Source organism: Scylla paramamosain, chromosome 1 (genome assembly GCF_035594125.1).
Source record: "Scylla paramamosain isolate STU-SP2022 chromosome 1, ASM3559412v1, whole genome shotgun sequence".
In the NCBI taxonomy this organism is placed as follows: domain Eukaryota; kingdom Metazoa; phylum Arthropoda; class Malacostraca; order Decapoda; family Portunidae; genus Scylla; species Scylla paramamosain.
The window spans coordinates 37,330,998-37,350,539 of NC_087151.1; the positions used below are offsets into that span (position 1 = coordinate 37,330,998).

General features: G+C 38.2%; 2 protein-coding genes across 11 annotated transcripts in view; both read right to left on the minus strand.

Moving 5' to 3' along the window:
• LOC135104987 (putative neural-cadherin 2) overlaps positions 1–8,105 on the minus strand; it is a 188,155-nt gene extending 180,050 nt beyond the window's left edge. For 4 of the 5 annotated variants that reach the window (XM_064012896.1, XM_064012870.1, XM_064012879.1 and 1 more), the window contains exon 1: positions 7,941–8,105. The gene's annotated coding sequence lies outside the window, so the exon portion shown is untranslated. Of the gene's footprint in view, positions 1–7,101; positions 7,119–7,940 lie in introns of those variants that run through there. The other variant, XM_064012888.1, reaches the window with a different exon arrangement.
• Positions 8,106–11,858: 3,753 nt separating this feature from the next.
• The window catches only part of LOC135105047 (uncharacterized), a 54,292-nt gene continuing 46,608 nt past the window's right edge, over positions 11,859–19,542 (minus strand). For all 6 annotated transcript variants that reach the window (XM_064012960.1, XM_064013003.1, XM_064012970.1 and 3 more), the window contains 3 exons: positions 18,969–19,093; positions 18,671–18,779; positions 11,859–13,765 (listed from right to left, as the gene is read on the minus strand). In XM_064012960.1, coding sequence (XP_063869030.1) covers positions 18,674–18,779; positions 18,969–19,093 — 231 coding nt within the window. In that variant the 3' untranslated portion in view covers positions 11,859–13,765; positions 18,671–18,673. The remainder of the gene's footprint in view (positions 13,766–18,670; positions 18,780–18,968; positions 19,094–19,542) is intronic.

The window sequence follows — 19,542 nt, forward strand, 5'->3', positions numbered from 1 at the left end:
CTGTGTTCGGTACGAGAGAGAGAGAGAGAGAAAGAGAGAGAGACAGAGAGAGAGAGAGAGAGAGAGAGAGAGAGAGAGAGAGAGAGAGTCGATGTGGTGTGTGTGTGGGTGTGTGTGTGTGTGTGTGTGTGTTGGACGCAATTCATGACACAAATGTATACTTATACCAAGCCCACGAGATAGATTCACGCGTCAGTAGTAGTAGTAGTAGTAGTAGTAGTAGTAGTAGTAGTAGTAGTAGTAGTAGTAGTAGTAGTGGAAGTACTAGTAGTAGAAACAGAAGTAGTGGTAGCCATAGCAGTAGTAGTAGTAGTAGTAGTAGTAGTAGTAGTAGTAGTAGTAGTAGTAGTAGTAGTAGTAGTAGTAGCATCAGCATCAGCAGCAGCAGCAGCAGCAGCATCAGCATCAGCAGCAGTAGTAGTAGTAGTAGTAGTAGTAGTAGTAGTAGCAGTAGTAGTAACAGTAGTAGTATCAAGTGATTTTTTTTCGTTATAAAGTAAAGTAAGTAAGAAAGGCACTGGCTAACTGCCAACAACAGATTTGAAAAAAAAAAAAAAAAAAGCCCACTTGAGTGCCGAAGAGAATTGTAACTTGAAAGATGTAGTTATGCATTAAATTCCACAGCTGTGAATTCGTAGTAGTAGTAAGTAGTAGTGGTAAAACCAGAACGATAAACGGGCTCTGAGTGAGGTGAGGAGGTTCATCATGTACGGTGGGGAGTAAGGAATGGGGGCGAGGGAAGAAGGGAAGCTCTTGCGTTCTGGGTCACCAAATATTTATAGACCCTCGTGATTGCTGTTCTTGAGGTGGGGGGGGGTTAAGGTGAAGGCCAGGAAGGCTTGATCGTAGGTTGTAAAGGCCAGACAAAGGATTTTACCTGAATCTTTTCAAGTGAGTCTCTCTGTGTATTGATTGATGAAAAGAACCAGGCAGGTGCAGCATAAAGACTGTATATCTACTTCGTTTCATCCAGAAAAGCGCCTAGGGATGTGAGGCGTCGCAGTAGGAACCGGTGGCACTGTGTAGCCGAGCAAATAACCACAGTGACGTGGCATCTGCAGAAGAGTTCGCTGTCCGGGCTAATTCCCAGAAGTTTAACTGTGGCTGCCACCTGAAGGACGCTTATGACTAGGTTAGTGTAGCTGTGTTAACCACATGAAGGACGTTCGAGATTAGGTTAGTAGATTAGGTTAGGTTAGATTAGGCTGGCTGTGTCAACCACCGGAAGGACGTTTGGTGTTAAGTATGTTGGGCGCACGTAGAGTTATGCACATTGACACAGTTTTAGTGGTATTAAATGTTACATCATTTTCTGTAGTCCAGGGAAGAAAATTATCAAGGATACTTTGAACTTATAACATAAGAACATCAGAAAATCAGGAAAGCTGCAAGAAGCCTTAAGGCCTACATTTGACAGTCCCTGTATGAAACGTACTGTACCTACCAGTATCATCCTCATCCATAAATTTCCCTCGTCTTTTTAAAGCTTCCTAATGTCCCGGCACTAACAACTTTATTACTGAATCTATTCCATCCATTTGCTACTCTACTTGAGAACTAGTTCATTTCCATTTCTCTTTTTTCTTTTTTTATCTAACTTATCAAGCTCGAACCAATAATTTCTTATCCTATCATGATTAGTGAACGACCCTGATAATTTTGCTTACGTCACCACTCATAAACTAATTAAAGAACAGTTTGCTGTGGACTGAAGCTTGAGTTAACAGTGCTGAAGCTGGATGCATTGGCGGAGTCATCCACATATTTCCTCCTGTGATGTGTGTTCCTAAGCCATTATTAATTGAAATAAGGAAACAGAAAGCGCCTACTTTAGTGCCTTTGGGAACACCTCACTTTAGGACAAACCGAGGTGGTGGTGGTGGTGGTGGTGTGTGTGTGTGTGTGTGTGTGTGTGTGTGTGTGTGTGTGTGTGTGTGTGTGTGTGTGTGTGTGTGTGTGTGTGTGTGTGTGTGTGTGTGTGTGTGTGTGTGTGTGTATTCAAAGTTAAGTTGAAAAATCTTACTGCCGCTCAAATTCAATAGAGGAAAACAAAATTCCTTATACAGGATCACAAATACACACACACACACACACACACACAAACACACACATACATAACAAACATTTAGCTCACAGCCATGGACATCCTGCGCACATCCTGAGGCAGATAACACTTAGATGGCCTTCCATGGTGATGTCTTTGTTCTACGCACAAGTGTACATTTAGGGCGTTATCTTCAAGCTATTTACATCCTATCTGATTTTGCTCCCTGGGACTCAATGTCATCGCTTCCTGTACTGACACTAAAAGGCTACTCTCTCTCTCTCTCTCTCTCTCTCTCTCTCTCTCTCTCTCTCTCTCTCTCTCTCTCTCTCTCTCTCTCTCTCTCTCTCTCTCTCTCTCTCACACACACACACACACACACACACACACACACCCAATGTACATTTTGTACATTTTCAGTTTGTTGACTGCCTAAAGAATAAACCGTATATTATTATTATTATTATTATTATTATTACACACACACACACACACACACACACACACACACTGTAAGAAGTACATAATATTCATTCATCTAAACACGGTAGTTTTGCATGGTATAAACGATAGACCTCATCATTTTCATGCATGACTGTCAACCATGAGCATATTATTATTATTATTATTATTATTATTATTATTATTATTATTATTATTATTATTACTATTATTACTATTATTATCATTATCATCATTATCATCATTACTATTATTATTTTCCTGTCAGGTAAAGGAAGAAGGTAATTTAAGCATTCTCCGCCTCACCAAACGTCCTCACTTATAGCGGCACATTTTGTCCGCCCACTGAGAGGCACCGGTGTGATTGCGATGTAAAAAACAAGGGAGGAAACACTGAAAATGATGATGAAAATACTACAAGAGGCAAGAGAGAGAGAGAGAGAGAGAGAGAGAGAGAGAGAGAGAGAGAGAGAGAGAGAGAGAGAGAGAGAGAGAGAGAGAGAGAGAGCACATTCAATATCCTCCAAAAATTATTACTGCTGCTTTTAATAACCCCATCTTTGGTTGTACAGATAACCTATTACCAACCTGTCAGATCGTGTTAATATTCTTTGGTATACAAAACTACCAAGCACCAGCCAAGCCTTCAATTCTCACATGCATTATTTCCGGCTACGTCACGAGCTTGGTAATGGCATTTGATATTTGTATTACACACTGTTGGTTTCGTGCCCACTAACGTAGACTCGTTCATCATACTGGTGCGTTCAAAACGATATTCCATGAAGGTATTACAAGAGGATAGACTTTGAGAATTGTAATAAAAAGGCAAATGTATTAATAGAAAACGAAACAGATAGTCATGTGAAATGGTGAGAATGGCTTTTACGTTAACAACTGCCAGAAAAGGACAACAGTTGGTGTCACTTGTAAAATTGTGATAAAAAGGTGAGTGTATTGATTGAAAACAAAACATACACAGTCCAGTGATGTGAATGGTTCTTGTGCATGCAATTGCCTGAAATGAAACAAATGTTGAATTCTCAAGTTTTCGTCCAATTTAGGGACAATTTCTGAGGTTTTACTTAAGCTAGTAGAGTTTCTCTTCTCTTTTCCTACACTCACTGTTACCAATACCTTAACATTTGTCACCATTATTACTACCATTGCCACTACAACTACTATCATTATTACACCTGTCACTCTAAACTTTACTATAATCATCACCACAACCACCACCAACATCACCACAACGGCAATCACCATAATTTCTATATACAGATCTTCAGCCACCACCACCAGCAACCCACTAACACTGTTGTAATCATTATCATTATTACAACTGTTAGCCTTTACTTTAATACCACCACCACCATCACCAGCACTGCAATCATCATAAATTTAGCTGTAGTATATACCATCACCACCACTACTCCCATTACTGCTGCCGTAGCGCTCTTCCATTCCGGAATACCCAATGTCACTTTTCAGCGTAACACAGCAGACAAGGCTGAACACTTTTACGTCCACAAAGCACGGGAATGTGTTTATATTGTAAAGTAATTCCCACCATACCGAATACCCGCATAGATTATACAAGCTACGAATATCTACGTAAAACTTTAACAAGATTATCTCATACAGAAAAACAAGATTAATAAACGACATTGTGGGAATCCAAATGAATATGCGTGAAAAGTTAATACACCTCAACGTGTTACCGCTGAAAATGTCGCTGGCTATCTGTCTGTTGACGTGAAGCATTCCAAGAGAAGCGAACTGTCCTCGCTTCTAAATTCCATTCGTCATTGTCAGTTCCTCGTACAATTATATTCGATTACCGTTAGATGTATCTTTAACATCTGCTCCATTCATTTACCACAAGACATTCAAAAGGGAATCACAAAGATGAAATGCTTGAGGGCCATATTCTAAAACTCTTCTACGCCGCATCTTGACTATTTTCAAAAGGCTCTAGTGGAAGTGACACGGGTTCCTAAGAGTGTTTTTATGGTTTTAGTGACAGATTAAAAACATTGACATTATTAACAGGAAAAACACTCTTGAGAACCCGGCTAATCATCTCCGTAGCCTCTGAAAATAGTCGCGATGAGAGAGCAAAGCGTTTCTGAATACGGGAGTTTTATCCACCTGATCAGAAGATAAGGAAGCTATTAAGGTTCTTAATCACATACCTTATTCACCTACAGCTCTATTGGCGATACTCACCTGTGAGAAGACAGAGAAGAAAGTTAGTGAGGGAATACACACACACACACACACACACACACACACACACACACACACACACACACACACACACACACACACACACATGACAGAGTGGTGCCAAAGAAGCATGACCATTACATACATATCACATGCCTACTACGTGACAATTTTTAGATATCATCGATCATTTGATTTATGTAATTGAAGTAGACAGAGCGTTCTAAACACCAGGCATTAAAAGAAGTAAAAAAGTTAAGAGGCTATGAGGGTGCTGTCAGCCACCGCCAGTCACTGAACGAGCTCTTCTCATAATATTTGCTGAAGTTTAGATGAGCTGCAAAGTATGAAGCGGTTATGAGGCAGGGTTAAGAGTCCAAGTTTTCCCATGTTCCCTGCCTGTAAGTGCCAAGCGCCGCCATAATTCCGACATGAAAAAAAAATTATGAAAACTGGACGGTCATTGACGATGACTTGGATTTCTCAAAAGTTTCGGCGCCATGTCTTTAGTATTTCTGATAGGCTGTACAGGTAGTTCATGGTGTTTGCAAGAAGCTTTTCATCTTTTTAGTGACAGCTTAACAACGATTCTGCACCATCACTGCGAAAAAAAAAAAAGAAACATGGGAAGCCGACAAATCATCGGTGTGGCCTTTGAAAATCGTCCTTCTGGGAACCCAAAGCGTTTCAGTATATAGGTTGTGAAATATGTAAGTGATAAGAGGCCACTACACGGTGACGTGATAACGAGAAGCATGGAACAGCTTATTGATCGAGGTCGTGTTGCAATGCTATAGTCATGTATGTTGCCTTGTGCAAATAAAATACATCAACCACAAATAATTCACAGTGATTCTATAAGCAAATAAAATACAAATTCCACACGGTGTAGATAAAACCCTTTTTTTTCGTGTTAAATAATTGGCGTGAATATTAGAAAACCAATGAGGCAACATCTTATTAAGGATTTTATTTTGCTTCATTTGATTTGATTAATTGACTACGAAAGCGTCAGTCAATAGTTCAAAATCGAGACAAGCTTATGGGTACAACTGATCTAAGGAAGCTGAAGTCTGTAATGAGAGCCTGGGGCTTCCTTCAACTAATCAATAAGAATAAATAACATTAAATGAAGCGAACTTTGGTGGATGAGGACTAGAGATACGGCCAAAATTAATCAATATAACGAAGCATTTGAATTAGTGTAATGAAGCAAAGGTAACAGAAGCAATGCTCGAACTAGTTTTAAGTGAAACAGAAGCGTTGAAATATACATAAAAGTTGAAGCACACATACAGTAATCATGAATATCAGTTACAATAGCAACGTATAATTGTCATAGACGTCATTACCATCGAAATTCTTCATTCAGTATATTAATTTACTTGTTAATTTTAGTATTTTCATCTATTCGTTTACTTTTCTTATCTATTCATCTGTTTTAAGAGAGAGAGAGAGAGAGAGAGAGAGAGAGAGAGAGAGAGAGAGAGAGAGAGAGAGGTTAAGCCAAGGATGAGACGAAGGATAGTCCACTGAAACGTCATTGATGACGTTCACAACCCTCTCATGTGTTACTGATGAGCCTGATGCATATGGAACAGTGAAATAAAGCGGAAAAAAAATATTTTGGCTGATACTCGCTTATTATCATGCTGGATTCATTTGTATTGTGTCAACAATACTTGCAGTACCAGCAAGCAAAACTTGCAGTATCAGCATAACGCACAATTAATCAATGAAGGGAAAAAAATAGAATTATATATATATATATATATATATATATATATATATATATATATATATATATATATATATATATATATATATATATATAAAATTATTAAAAATACATTAGACCCCCTCCACTTGTCTAAATTACTAGAGAAAACGTTTTTTTTTTTTTTAACTCGTGAATATTCAGCCGAAAGCAAGGCCTATTCATCTTTTCACCACATTATATTGATTGTATTTGAAGGAATACAAAGAAATGGATGAAAGAAATGCAAAGGAATATTAGGGCAACTATACTGTAGTTCAATATAAGCTCCTTACCAGCAATTTATATGTAAGTTAACATTTCGTTCCCAATTAGCACATGCCTTTGGTTATCTTGGGAACCTATAAAAAAAAATGTATGCACTTCGTTTTTAGATAGTGCGTGTTATTAAAGCATGAATATATTGCACAAATCTCCATAATGTGTACCCATTTCAAGACTTGTTCACCAAAACGGTCATTTGCTTTTATAATGTGACGTCACCGGTGCGATGCATGGTGGGAAACCAAAGTTAAACGGACTATGCATCCTTATTGCCTCTTATCAGTGGGTTAAGCAAGGTTACATGCAAAAGACAGTGATTACGTACTGTATATAACAATGAAGTATATGATGTTACCAGAACAAGAAACGTCAGGTTTCGTCTTCCAGAGTGGGATGGACATAATTCTGTAAACTTATGTTCCTTGATGTTGCTGCTGCTGGTGCTGGAAGAAGGCGTGTTGAGAGACGGTGGTCAAAGCACGGCAGGGTAGGGAATACGAGTATAATGATACCCAAAATAAATCGATATAATGCTAAAATAAATAAATTAATTAATTAATTAATTAAAAGGTAATAATTCTGGTATAACTTTTTTCGTAAAAAAAATATTTATATAAAATATAAAATAAAAATTCATTGCTTCGTCTTGACACGAGCCTCGGAAGTTGATCACGCCCGATATTTCTTTGGCTTCTCATAAAGAACATTTTTAAAGACTACGGACATTATTAGTCAGTGGCAGATTCTCTTGTGTGCCTTGCCCATTGATGATGCAGAATACTTGTCGAATTCTCACTGTTCGACAATCATGAAAATTTCATTGATAACTCCACTAATTTCCACTAAACTAGAGCCTACTGAAGCAACTGTGACGCTAAAACGCTTAAGGATATGACCCTATGTCCCCAGTGTTCCCGATCAAGCTGCAGGCATGGACGTGATCACAACAGTGCATTTACGCTTGGCAGGCACAAAACACTTTCATGTGATTAATATTCTTGGAACGATAGACTTGGATATCTGAGTCACTGGAACACTTCCATCACGGTTGCTGGTCTGATGATCACGAACTGTACAATGTAAACTATATCATTTCCACTTCACATTTATGCAATGATCAACAAACAATCTGAGAGACATAGTGGCACCTTTGACACACTGTACCTTTCTCTCCTACGTGATGACGGATGGCGAGGATAGCCTGCGATTAATGCTGCCCGTCACCGCGACGTTCACCACCTCACAACCATCAACATTCACCACCCGTGCACCGCCTCGCTTGGATGGTCAAGTGACGCAGCTCAACGCAGCGCCAGTCACCAGCACCGCTTCAGTGGATGTTCTGCTGGTTGGAATTTTGGAAACTGTCGAACAATGTCAGGGCCACTTGTCATGACTATTTATTAACATCATTTCTCTGTTTTCCTATCGTATTTCCATTATTTATGATAACAGATATTTGAAATTAACTAAGACAGTCGTGAAGGAAAATATGTACACATTTTGCAAGGGACGGCAAACAGCTTAAACCAATGACAACACTTCAAGTATTATAAAAAAAAATGACAAGATAAACTACTATATGTACGTTTTACTCGATGTAGTTAAGGCCATCAGTAACAAAACAAAATTCCACCTCTTCCATCCATGATAACGAAGTATTTCCCATCATAAACAGCCACCAGTTTACTCAAAAGCAAGGTCTATTTCGTTATTTGTTTTAAAGATCAAGTGGGAATGGCGCCGCGCCACGCTTGACCAAAGACAAGCCTTTCGTCAATGGATGAAGATCCAACCGTGGCTGTGCTCTCAAGTTCACTCTTCAAACAAATGGATGGTCCTCATTTTAAGGAAGCTAGAGTCAATGATCGCCGGTCTTTATATATTACCAAAGCGTTCCCTTGTTGGTAGTAATGTATGTGATGTAATCACCATACACACATTTAGCAGGGCACGGACTGGTGACCGGAGTAATGATACACAAAACACTTCCATGTGACCGATATTCTTGAAATGATAGACTTGATATCATAAGTCCCACGAACACTTGCATCACGGCTGTTGGTCTGATGGACAGGAACTGTATAATGTAAACTATATTATTCCCATCTCACATTCGTACACTGATCAACAATCTGAACTGAACAATGAACTATCTGAACTGTAAAAACTCATCACTGGCGAGACGAGAGCGCACCCAGACATCTGTATTCGCTCAGATGTTACGGTATAATGTTGGCACGTCTGCTCCCAGGCTTTGATTCATGACTAGAGGCTTCAGGTGCCCTGTGAAGAGTGGCAAGCCTTGTGTGGGACATCCAATGATGTACAACTCACACCCAACAAGATGCGATTTTCTCCAGTGCTTCACGAGGCATCATGTCACGCTGCACAGTCCGTTGTTAGAAAAGAAAATAAGGCTCGTAAGAATTATCGTAAAATAAGACGTTAGTGCCCAAGGCCACTCAGGGATATTCATGAGTTCCAAGAAGTAGACCCCAGTGCTTGATAATGAAAAGAAACAGCAGGATATGAAATAGGAGCCGTTGATTAATCACGAAAGATAAGTAAGAATTCAACAAACTTCAAAAATACAACATAAAAATAAATGTGAAGAAACTCCATACAAGGGTAGAATTTAAGTGTGTAAATAGATAAGAGAACATTTGACTAGAGTAGGAAACAGGCGTAGGTACGAGTATGCTTCGAAAAATTAACGAGGTGAAACAACTCACAATATATCATTGAATAGGGAGTAGACGAAAGCTGAAAACATTTTCATTATAATTAAAAGAAAACAAAAATAATTGGAAACAAGCGCCATGCAAGGAACAAATGATATAGGGACAATAAGAGAATGCAATACAAGACTGGACAGAAAGAGAACTAGATGGAGACCTGACCGAAGTTTTCATAGGGTGGCCTGAAATAGCTGGCCAATACACACACACACACACACACACACACACACACACACACACACACATATCTTACGATGCTTTTAAAACAATCAAGAGAGGGATGACACCTTGTATTAAATAACCTTATATCCTATTTTAATACTAATAATCCTGTATGTAAATGGGGACCTTATAGAAACGACAGCTGACTTTTACAGAATAACATTTTATAATATATATATATATATATATATATAGAGAGAGAGAGAGAGAGAGAGAGAGAGAGAGAGAGAGAGAGAGAGAGAGAGAGAGAGAGAGAGAGAGAGAGAGAGAGAGAGAGAGAGAGAGAGAGACTTTTTATAGAATAACCTTGTATCCTTTCTTAATAGTAATACTCCACAGGCTGTAGTAGAAAACCATTATTACAAGTCATATCTTTATCTCAGCGACCAACATATACTCATTCGCCACTGCACTTCACTTCACACAATCGGAAATTAAGCAGTCTACCATGAGGGCAGTTTCAATAATTAGTCAAGAAAATGAAGTGAAAAGAGATATAAGACAAATAACAAGGTACTCGTTATGTAAATAATCACGAAAAGTTTCATTGTTGTTCAGTGCTGAGGAGAACGTCTCATTAGTGCCACGAAGCGCAGGATGGTGCTGGTAATGACAGCACTGAAGCTGAGCTCTCTCTCTCTCTCTCTCTCTCTCTCTCTCTCTCTCTCTCTCTCTCTCTCTCTCAACCAGAAGGATTTGGTGATAACGAGAGAGAGAGAGAGAGAGAGAGAGAGAGAGAGAGAGAGAGAGAGAGAGAGAGAGAGAGAGAGAGAGAGAGAGATTGTGTACAAGAGGAAACATCACTAAATAAAAAGAAATCTTATATAATAAAAGTCTGTGTGTGGTTGTGTCTGCTTTACACACAAAAAAAAAAAAAAAACCGAACTGATGTAGTGAAATTTGGTAGGGGGGAGGTCCCCCATGATCCAGGGAGTGACATAGGCTGTCTTAACTACTTCCAACCCAGAACCGGTAGATTATTCTGGTAAATCTTGTCATCGTAACCCACTTCTTGATGATGGCACCCATTCAGGGGAAACATTAATGGCTACTGACACAAGACATGTGCAACAGTAAACGGACGTATATTTTAGGTTCTTTATAAAGTAAACTGTTTGATATATAATAAAACACACTGCCTGTGTGAGTGTGTCCACTTTTCACGGAAAAACCATTGAAATGATTGTGTTGAAATTTGGTAAGAAGATTCCCCTTGATCCGGGGTGTGACAGGCTGTCTTTACTACTTCCAACCCAAAATTGTTAGATTACTATTCTGTTAAGTCTGTCACTGTAACCCAGTTCTTGATAGTGGTGCCAGGTATACCGTAACCCATTTTTTATGGTGGCGCTGAACAAACTTAGGGTGATAAACCATGCTCTGGAGAGCAAATTTTAACCGGGTAATTCTGCTAGTAAATAAATAAATAGAAATCATGAAAAAAAAAGTTCCCTGATCAGTACCATACCACGATTAAAAAAAATAGATAAATAATTCACACACCCTTTCCAACGTAACCACAACACCCAAAGCCCTCCAGCTCTACAATTTCTACTAACATACCACAATTTGCAGTTGTCAGCTCCACTCGGCTACATTTCTGCAGCCTCCATTGAAGTCTCAGCCAGATGATAAGACATTTTAACACTTCAAAACCATGGTTAAAAAAAATATATAAAGTTATTTCAGAGATGTAACAGTCATCTTTTAGTTTGAAAAAAGGATTGAAGAAGTAAAGAGAACAAAAAATGGGATAGTTGTCTGTATCCTCACACACATGCATCTAGTCTCATTGAGGAACTGAAGATACAGCTCTGAGGAGGTGAAGTTATATTTAATATATTGTTCATACTCATAAAGTATATCATGTCACCTTGTTTATGGCACCATCTAGGGTAATTTGTGGTCCCTCCCAGTAAGTGGACAAAAATTAATGAGACTAGTAAATGGGTCATGCTCATGAGCATTGATTTAAAGATTAAATGAATGAATAAAATACATTTAGTATAGTGTTTGACAATATTAGTCTGCCTTCAGAGGGCACACTTCAACAGGCCTGTATTCTCAGGACACTAAAGCTCAAATAAGACAAAAGAAGGGTTAGCAACATGAGCACTACTATTTGTCTGCATGGTTTATTCATCCAGGACTCCACTTTGAAGAAACAAAAGTAAACTGACAGCATTTTTCCACAGCACTCAGGCTTTAATTTTTCTTCATCTGCTTAGGTTACATGTCCAATGCATGCATGCAGCAGGAAAAAATCTATATATGAACTGATCTTAATATTACATAGCAAATTATAGAATTGAAACTTTTCATCCATAATTCATGATTGTAAACCTGGACACAAATACCAATCTCTCATGAAGTCTTGTACTCCTGTATCATTAAATACATACAAAAAAGTGCACAACATTAATTCTGATGATACATAATACCCAATGTTGCTTATACCATATAGGGAAACATATATAAGTAAAGAACTAAAATGTATCTATTCTTTGCAAGACATCACAAACACAATGCCTTTTGTGTTTCCTTTACCACAGTATCTTCAATGCCTTTGGAAATTCTTTGGCCATTAAAAAAAAATAAAATAAATATATAAGAAACAAATAACACATGAATAAATAAATAAATAAATAAAAAACAAGGTGTATACCTGACTTTCTTAAAGTAATACATTTGCTGAGTGAGGTTAATTGGCTTTAATACTTGTCAGCAATTACAGCTGCTATGTGCAACACTAGATGGCCCAGACATAACATCATGACCTCTTTGTGAGGAAAACACTACAGATGAGGGTGGTTCTGATTCCCTTGGTCTGTTCTATTAAACTGACTAACAAGTGTGTGGCCAGGCTCTTCCTCCTACCACTGGAGGAACCTCATGGGGTACCACCTTTAAGGCAGGATCTCTGCCTAATAAATTGCAACACAAAAGAGAATACATAATTTGAGTTCATCTTATTTTGAACTATCACCACATTTTCCAAATTTAGGATAATTTAGGATTTATAAAGAAAATGAATAGGTAAAAAGAATCTATACACACAGTAGGTGTCAAGACTCTGCTTATACTGTAGCAATATAATTGATCACATATTTTAAGAATAAAAACAATAAATAATTAAGCAACTGAAAAAATAAGAGAAAACAAACACGAAAACCAACTAAATCAAATCAGAATTAGAGTACTCAAAGAGATGAGAAGTAAAGTTGATAATAAATTTCTGACACTTACTGCATTAAAAAAAAAAATAACATAAAAAGCCAAACTCTTCAATGAGAAGCTCTAATGCTTCTACCTGGCTGAGGAAATATGACTAATCCTGTTCCTCTTCACTCTTGGTAATTACCAAGAGAGGAGGGCCCTAGACTACCCTAGCTGGGAAAGGGACATCCAGGAAGCTTATCTGCCCTCTTGATTGGAAGAGGATAGTGGTGGATAGTGAGGGAAATAGCAGGCACCACTCTAGGAAGCAAGCATCACAAATGCTTAATTCCCTACCAAGGGAGATGGCAGGCAGCACCACTGCATAGTTCCCCAGCAAGGGAGATGGCAGATGACACCACTGCATAGTTCCCCAGCAAGGGAGATGGCAGATGACACCACTGCATAGTTCCCCAGCAAGGGAGATGGCAGGCAGCACCACTGCATAGTTCCCCAGCAAGGGAGATGGCAGATGACACCACTGCATAGTTCCCCAGCAAGGGAGATGGCAGATGACACCACTGCATAGTTCCCCAGCAAGGGAGATGGCAGATGACACCACTGCATAGTTCCCCTAGTGAGGAAGATGGCAGGTGACACCACTGCATAGTTCCCCACCAAGGGAGATGGCAGGTGACACCACTGCATAGTTCCCCTAGTGAGGGAGATGGCAGGTGATACCACTGCATAGTTCCCCTAGTGAGGGAAATGCCTGGTAGCACTCCAGCAAGTAAGCATGAAGGTGACTGGCTGCATACTCTCTTTGTCCAGCAGGGGTTGGTAAGCACAGGGTGAGGCTTCTATGCAGGGCTGGCATTAGAAAAAAAATACACCCTAAAAATGACCTAATATATATATATATATATATATATATATATATATATATATATATATATATATATATATATATATATATATATATATATATATATATATATATATATATATATAATATATATATATATATATATATATATATATATATATATATATATATATATATATATATATATATATATATATATATATATATATATATATATATATATATATAATATATATATATATATATATATATATATATATATATATATATATATATATATATATATATATATATAATATATATATATATATATATATATATATATATATATATATATATATATATATATATATATATATATATATATATATATATATATAAAAGTAGTCAAGCCTGATCTGTTCATTTTCTGTACAGTACAAGTTAACACAGGCTTTGTCCAACCAGACCAACCTGTATCAGCATGACCTAAACAAGTGTCTGTTCTTCATTACGAGTGTCAAAATCTTTCAAGATCTAACTCCCCTTGTGACATCTGGCACCTAGCCAAAAGACATATGCAATAACTTTGCTTTTTCTTCTTTCCCTCCTTTATTTCAACCTGATGGCACCACTGCCATCTCATCTATTTCTAAAGCTGTACTCTTTTCTCAAACCTTTGCTAAATAAATCTGCCTTGAATGATTCAGGGTTTGTTCCTCCCTCTCCTCTACCCTCCAACTGCTTCAAGCTACCCATTAAAATCCTTTGCAGTGATGTTTTATGTGCCCTCGCTGGCCTAAACCCTCAGAAAGCTTGTGGATCTATTGTTCTCTAAAACTGTGCCTCCAAGCTTGCAACTTGCCTAGTCAAACTCTTTCAGTTCTAACAATCAACATCTATTTTTTCTTCTTGCTTGAAGTTTGCCTACATTCAGCATGTTCCTAAAAAGGATGATTGTTCTAATCCTTCAAACTAATTTCCTATCTATCTAGTTTTGAATCAATCCTCAACAGGAAGATTCTTAAACATCTATCACTTTACAACCTTCTATATGATCGCCAGTATAGGTTCCATCAAGGCCGCTCTACTGCTGATCTTCCGGCTTTCCTTACCGAGTCTTGGTCATCCTCTTTTATGGATTTTGGTGAAATCTTTCACTGTTAGCTTTTAATGGAGTCTGATTTCCAGACTGCCCTCCTATGGCTTCTATCTTTCTCCATGTAACTTCATCTCAAATTTCCTTTCAGACCATTCTATTGTTGCTGTGGTAGATGGTTACTGTTCTTCTAAATCTATTAACAGTGGTGTTCCTCAGGGTTCTGTCCTGTCACCCACTCTCTTCCTATTATTCATCAATGATCTTCTAAACCAAACTTCTTGTCCTATCCACTTCTATGCTGATGATACCACCCTACACTTTTCCACGTCTTTTCTTAGACGTCCAACCCTTCAGGAAGTAAACAGTTCTCACGGGGAAGCCACAGAACGCCTGACTTCTAAAATTTCTGATTGGGGCAGAGCAAACTTGGTATTGTTCAATGCCTCAAAAACTCAATTCCTCCATATATCAACTTGACTCAACCTTCCAGACAACTATCCCCTCTTCTTCAATGACACAACTGTTTCCCTCTTCTACAATGAACATCCTCAGTCTGTCCTTTACTTATAATCTAAACTGGAAACTTCACATCTCATCTCTAGCTAAAACAGCTTGTATGAAGTTAGGCATTCTGAGTTGTCTCTGCCAGTTTTTCTCACTCCCAAGCTGCTAACTCTGTACAGGGGCTTATCTGTCTATGTATGGAGTATGCTTCATGTGTATGGGGGGGGTTTCACTCATACCACTCTGCCAGACAAGGTGGAATCAAAAGCATTTCATCTTATCAGCTCATCCCCTCTAACTAACTGACTGTCTTCAGCCTCTCTTTCATCACTGTAATGTTGCATCTCTTTCTATCTTCTATCGCCATTTTCGTGCTAACTGCTCTTCTGAATGTGCTAACTGCATGCCTCCCTTCCTCCCATGACCTCGCTGCACAACACTCTTTTTTCTTTCAACTCTATTCAGTCCAACTTTCTAATGCAAGAGTTAACCATTATTCTCAATCATTCATCCCTTTCTCTAGTAAACTCTGGAACTCCCTTCCTGCTTTTGCATTTCTTCCTTCCTATGACTTGAACTCTTTCAAGAGAGGATTCAAGGCACTTAACCTTCAATTTTTGACAACCACTTTTGACTCTATTCTGGGACTGGCATCTAAGCGAGATTTTTTTTTTTTTTTTTTTTTTTTGTTGTTGTTCTTGGCCAGTGCCCCTTCTACATGAAGAAGAGAGAAAAAATTCAACCTTTCATTTCATGCTAGATTACTTTTTAAATAATCTATTTTTAATTAATTTATTTTTAATTAATTTACTTAAACTGATTTAGATATAAAAATGAAGAATAAACAAAAATAATAAATAAAACCCCAAAACAATAATAAAATCACCCTCCCCCCAAAAAAATAAATGAAAAATAAAACCCCCCAAAAAACCTAGTGGGTTGGGTTAAAAATCTTTTTTTCCAACCCAGCTTTCATATGGTGGTTAGATGGGTAGTTGTATGGGTCTGCTGTTGGTAATTGCAGGAACCAACCAGAAAGAGAGTGAGGAACTGAAGAAAATCACAGCATCATTTCTCTTCCTCCTCCTCTTCTTCTGGTCAGCCTGACACAGCATCCTTCTGATTGGCTCCAAGGATTTTAACATACCCTTTTTTGTCTTCCCTTCTTCTTTTTGCTATTCTACCTATCCTAAACTCTCCTCAGCCTGTTTCCATTACATATCACAAATAATCCATTCATGGATTAAACCTGAACACAGATTCTCACTAGTCTAGTTAAGCTGCAAGCAATTTGAATGAGAGTGAGATATGGATGTGAAAAAATTTTTGGAGTAATTAATGAAAAAGTGTTTCACAACAGAACTATGGTGCAATATTATGTACTGTGTTGGTACCTACAAAACTATATGAACAATACCTATGTATTTGTTGAGATAAATGTAGTACATTTGATTTTAGTTCTATATATGCAGTGTTGACTCTAATGGTGGTTAACATTTAATTGTCTCACCATTGTTCAATACCCACATTAATCAGACAAAATTTGAACAGTCCCCAACTATGCAAAAATGCCTTTGCACATGTGTATGGCCAGCTCCCTATTAGATGAAGCAGTTTTTTACTTACATCCCTAATGGAAGCGACACGTTTAATTCAAAGGATTCTAGTGAGTCAATATTATTGGCCAGAAGTCGTAACACGTAAATTAAACCACGCTTCCTTTATCAATCCCACTCCATATCCACCTCCCCATCCCTAATCTTTTTTGCTTCTACATTTCTCATATACCTCTCTCTCTCTCTCTCTCTCTCTCTCTCTCTCTCTCTCTCTCTCTCTCTCTCCAGCAAATGAAAAAATTTCATAAAAATAAAGAGTAAAAACCCTAATATCTACAATTCCTTTTTTACACTTTTAATGGCAGGGGAACCTCTTGTAGCTTTTGTTTCTTTCCCTCCCACCAGTAGCTGATCTGTAGACCAAAGGGAATGTTGATCTCTCACCACCACTCTTCCCAAGCTCCAAGCTACAAGTGGCGTGTGTGTGTGTGTTAGAGATACATAATGTGTATGTATCTATATTTATGTATTTTATGATCTGACAGACTGCAGACATTTATGTCACTGGTGCACCATGACTCGAATGTCCCCAGTCTGTCAGATCTTCAAAACAATGCCCAGTAGATACAGCAGTGACAAGTCACATCTCTCCTTTCCTTTGTATCTGTCCTCCTCCACCTCCTCCTCCTCCCCCCCCCCCCCTCTCCTCTCTCTCTCTCTCTCTCTCTCTCTCTCTCTCTCTCTCTCTCTCTCTCTCTCTCTCTCTCTCTCTCTCTCCCTCTCTCTTAATATTCCCTTGGGTCTCTGGATTAGCTACTGGAAAGAGGGGAAGAAACAAAAGATACAGGATGCTGTCCTGCCAATAAAATAACAAAGGAATAATAGATATTGGGATTTTTATTCACCTTATTTCTATGAAACCTTGATTGCCAGAGAGAGAGAGAGAGAGAGAGAGAGAGAGAGAGAGAGAGAGAGAGAGAGAGAGAGAGAGAGAGAGAGAGAGAGAGAGAGAGAGAGAGAGAGAGAGAGAGAGAGAGAGAGAGAGAGAGAGAGAGAGAGAGAGAGAGAGGAGAGAGAGAGAGAGAGAGAGAAGGGGGGGGATGGTAAATGTGGGGGATGGGGAGGTGTATGTGAATGGGGATATGGAGGGGAAAAGAGGGCAGGCCTACAACATCTACGTCAAAGGCAGCTTTACCCCATCGTAACTGCCACAAGAGATGTTGCTTTTATTAGAAATATATGTAAAAATCTGCTTCATCAAGTTGGGAGCTGGCTGCACCTTGGTAAACATTCTACAGGCATATTTGCATATTTATTTGCATACTTTTACAAATATAAAATAAACAAGTGCCCATATTAGCTTACATCTATGAATGTTCACACTACTAAGAATACTTCACAACTGTATTCCAAGCTGTGGGTGTTTGAACAGGCCATTTGCATGGCATTATGGATACTCCCAATATGCAAGAGTGGACCTTCTCAGCAATTAGTGGTTACAAATGTAAATTAAAGGAAGGTTAGCAGTTCAGGAAATTACACCATTAAAATGGTTTTCAACAATCTTTATAATAAAACTGTAGAACCTGATGAATACATTAGGGAACATGATAGCAAGAAATGTTGTGTTGGACTTAGCAATGATGATCATGATGATGATGATGATGATGATGATGATGATGATGATGATGATGATGATGAAGACTAGAGATGAGAATGATAATTATGCAAACAATGAAAATACTTACAAGTTATTGTTTTTCTTCTTTATGCACACTTGAGATAAAGGCCTCATTAATGCTGGTCTTCTGTTTTTTTTCTGTGTCTATAAGCACCACACCCACTCTTTGGAAATCACTGTTGGAGATTAAGATTAAACCCACTTAGTAAAACTGTGTGTTTGTTTGTGGGCTTATGCATGTACATATGTATCAATTGTGGAACCTAAACCTTATCTTAATATTTCATATTGAGTAAGGAGGAGGAGAAAGAAAATAGTGCTAAGCTAGATATCTTTCATATCTTCATAATCCAATCTCTTCTAACCTGTCCACCTGCAGGATGTGTGCCACCAGTGTGTGCTCCTCTGTCATTTCCTTGAGTATTTCTGTAGCCTCAGCACTCCACCCCTCAGCTGGTGAATTCACCCCACTCAGCCAGCATTCTACAGCCTGCATAAAAGAGATGATCCCAATCTTCTTTTAAGCCTGTGGAAATTTCCACTACCACACATATCGATGCTTTTTTGGTTTAAGGTGTGATTTGTATACAAACTGTAAAATTGAATTAAGGGGTAATTAAGGTTAATATAGTACAACCTAAGTATTAGTTGCTATTATAAACAAATTGGAGAGGTGCAGACTGTAAAGTGGCAGATATATGACTTGAAGGCAGCTGGCTGGCGACAATATGCACCAACAATATGCACCTCTCTAATCACTAATTTATTTATAATAGTAAATAATACTTAGTTTGTACTATATTAACCTTACCATATTTGATGGCTTATAAGACAACCTTTTTCCAAAAAAGTCTCAGAAAATTAACCTGCATCTTAAAAGGCCAAGGTTCAGTTTTGGGGTAGTGGCTAGTGGTAAATCAAACCCCAAACATCTTTGCA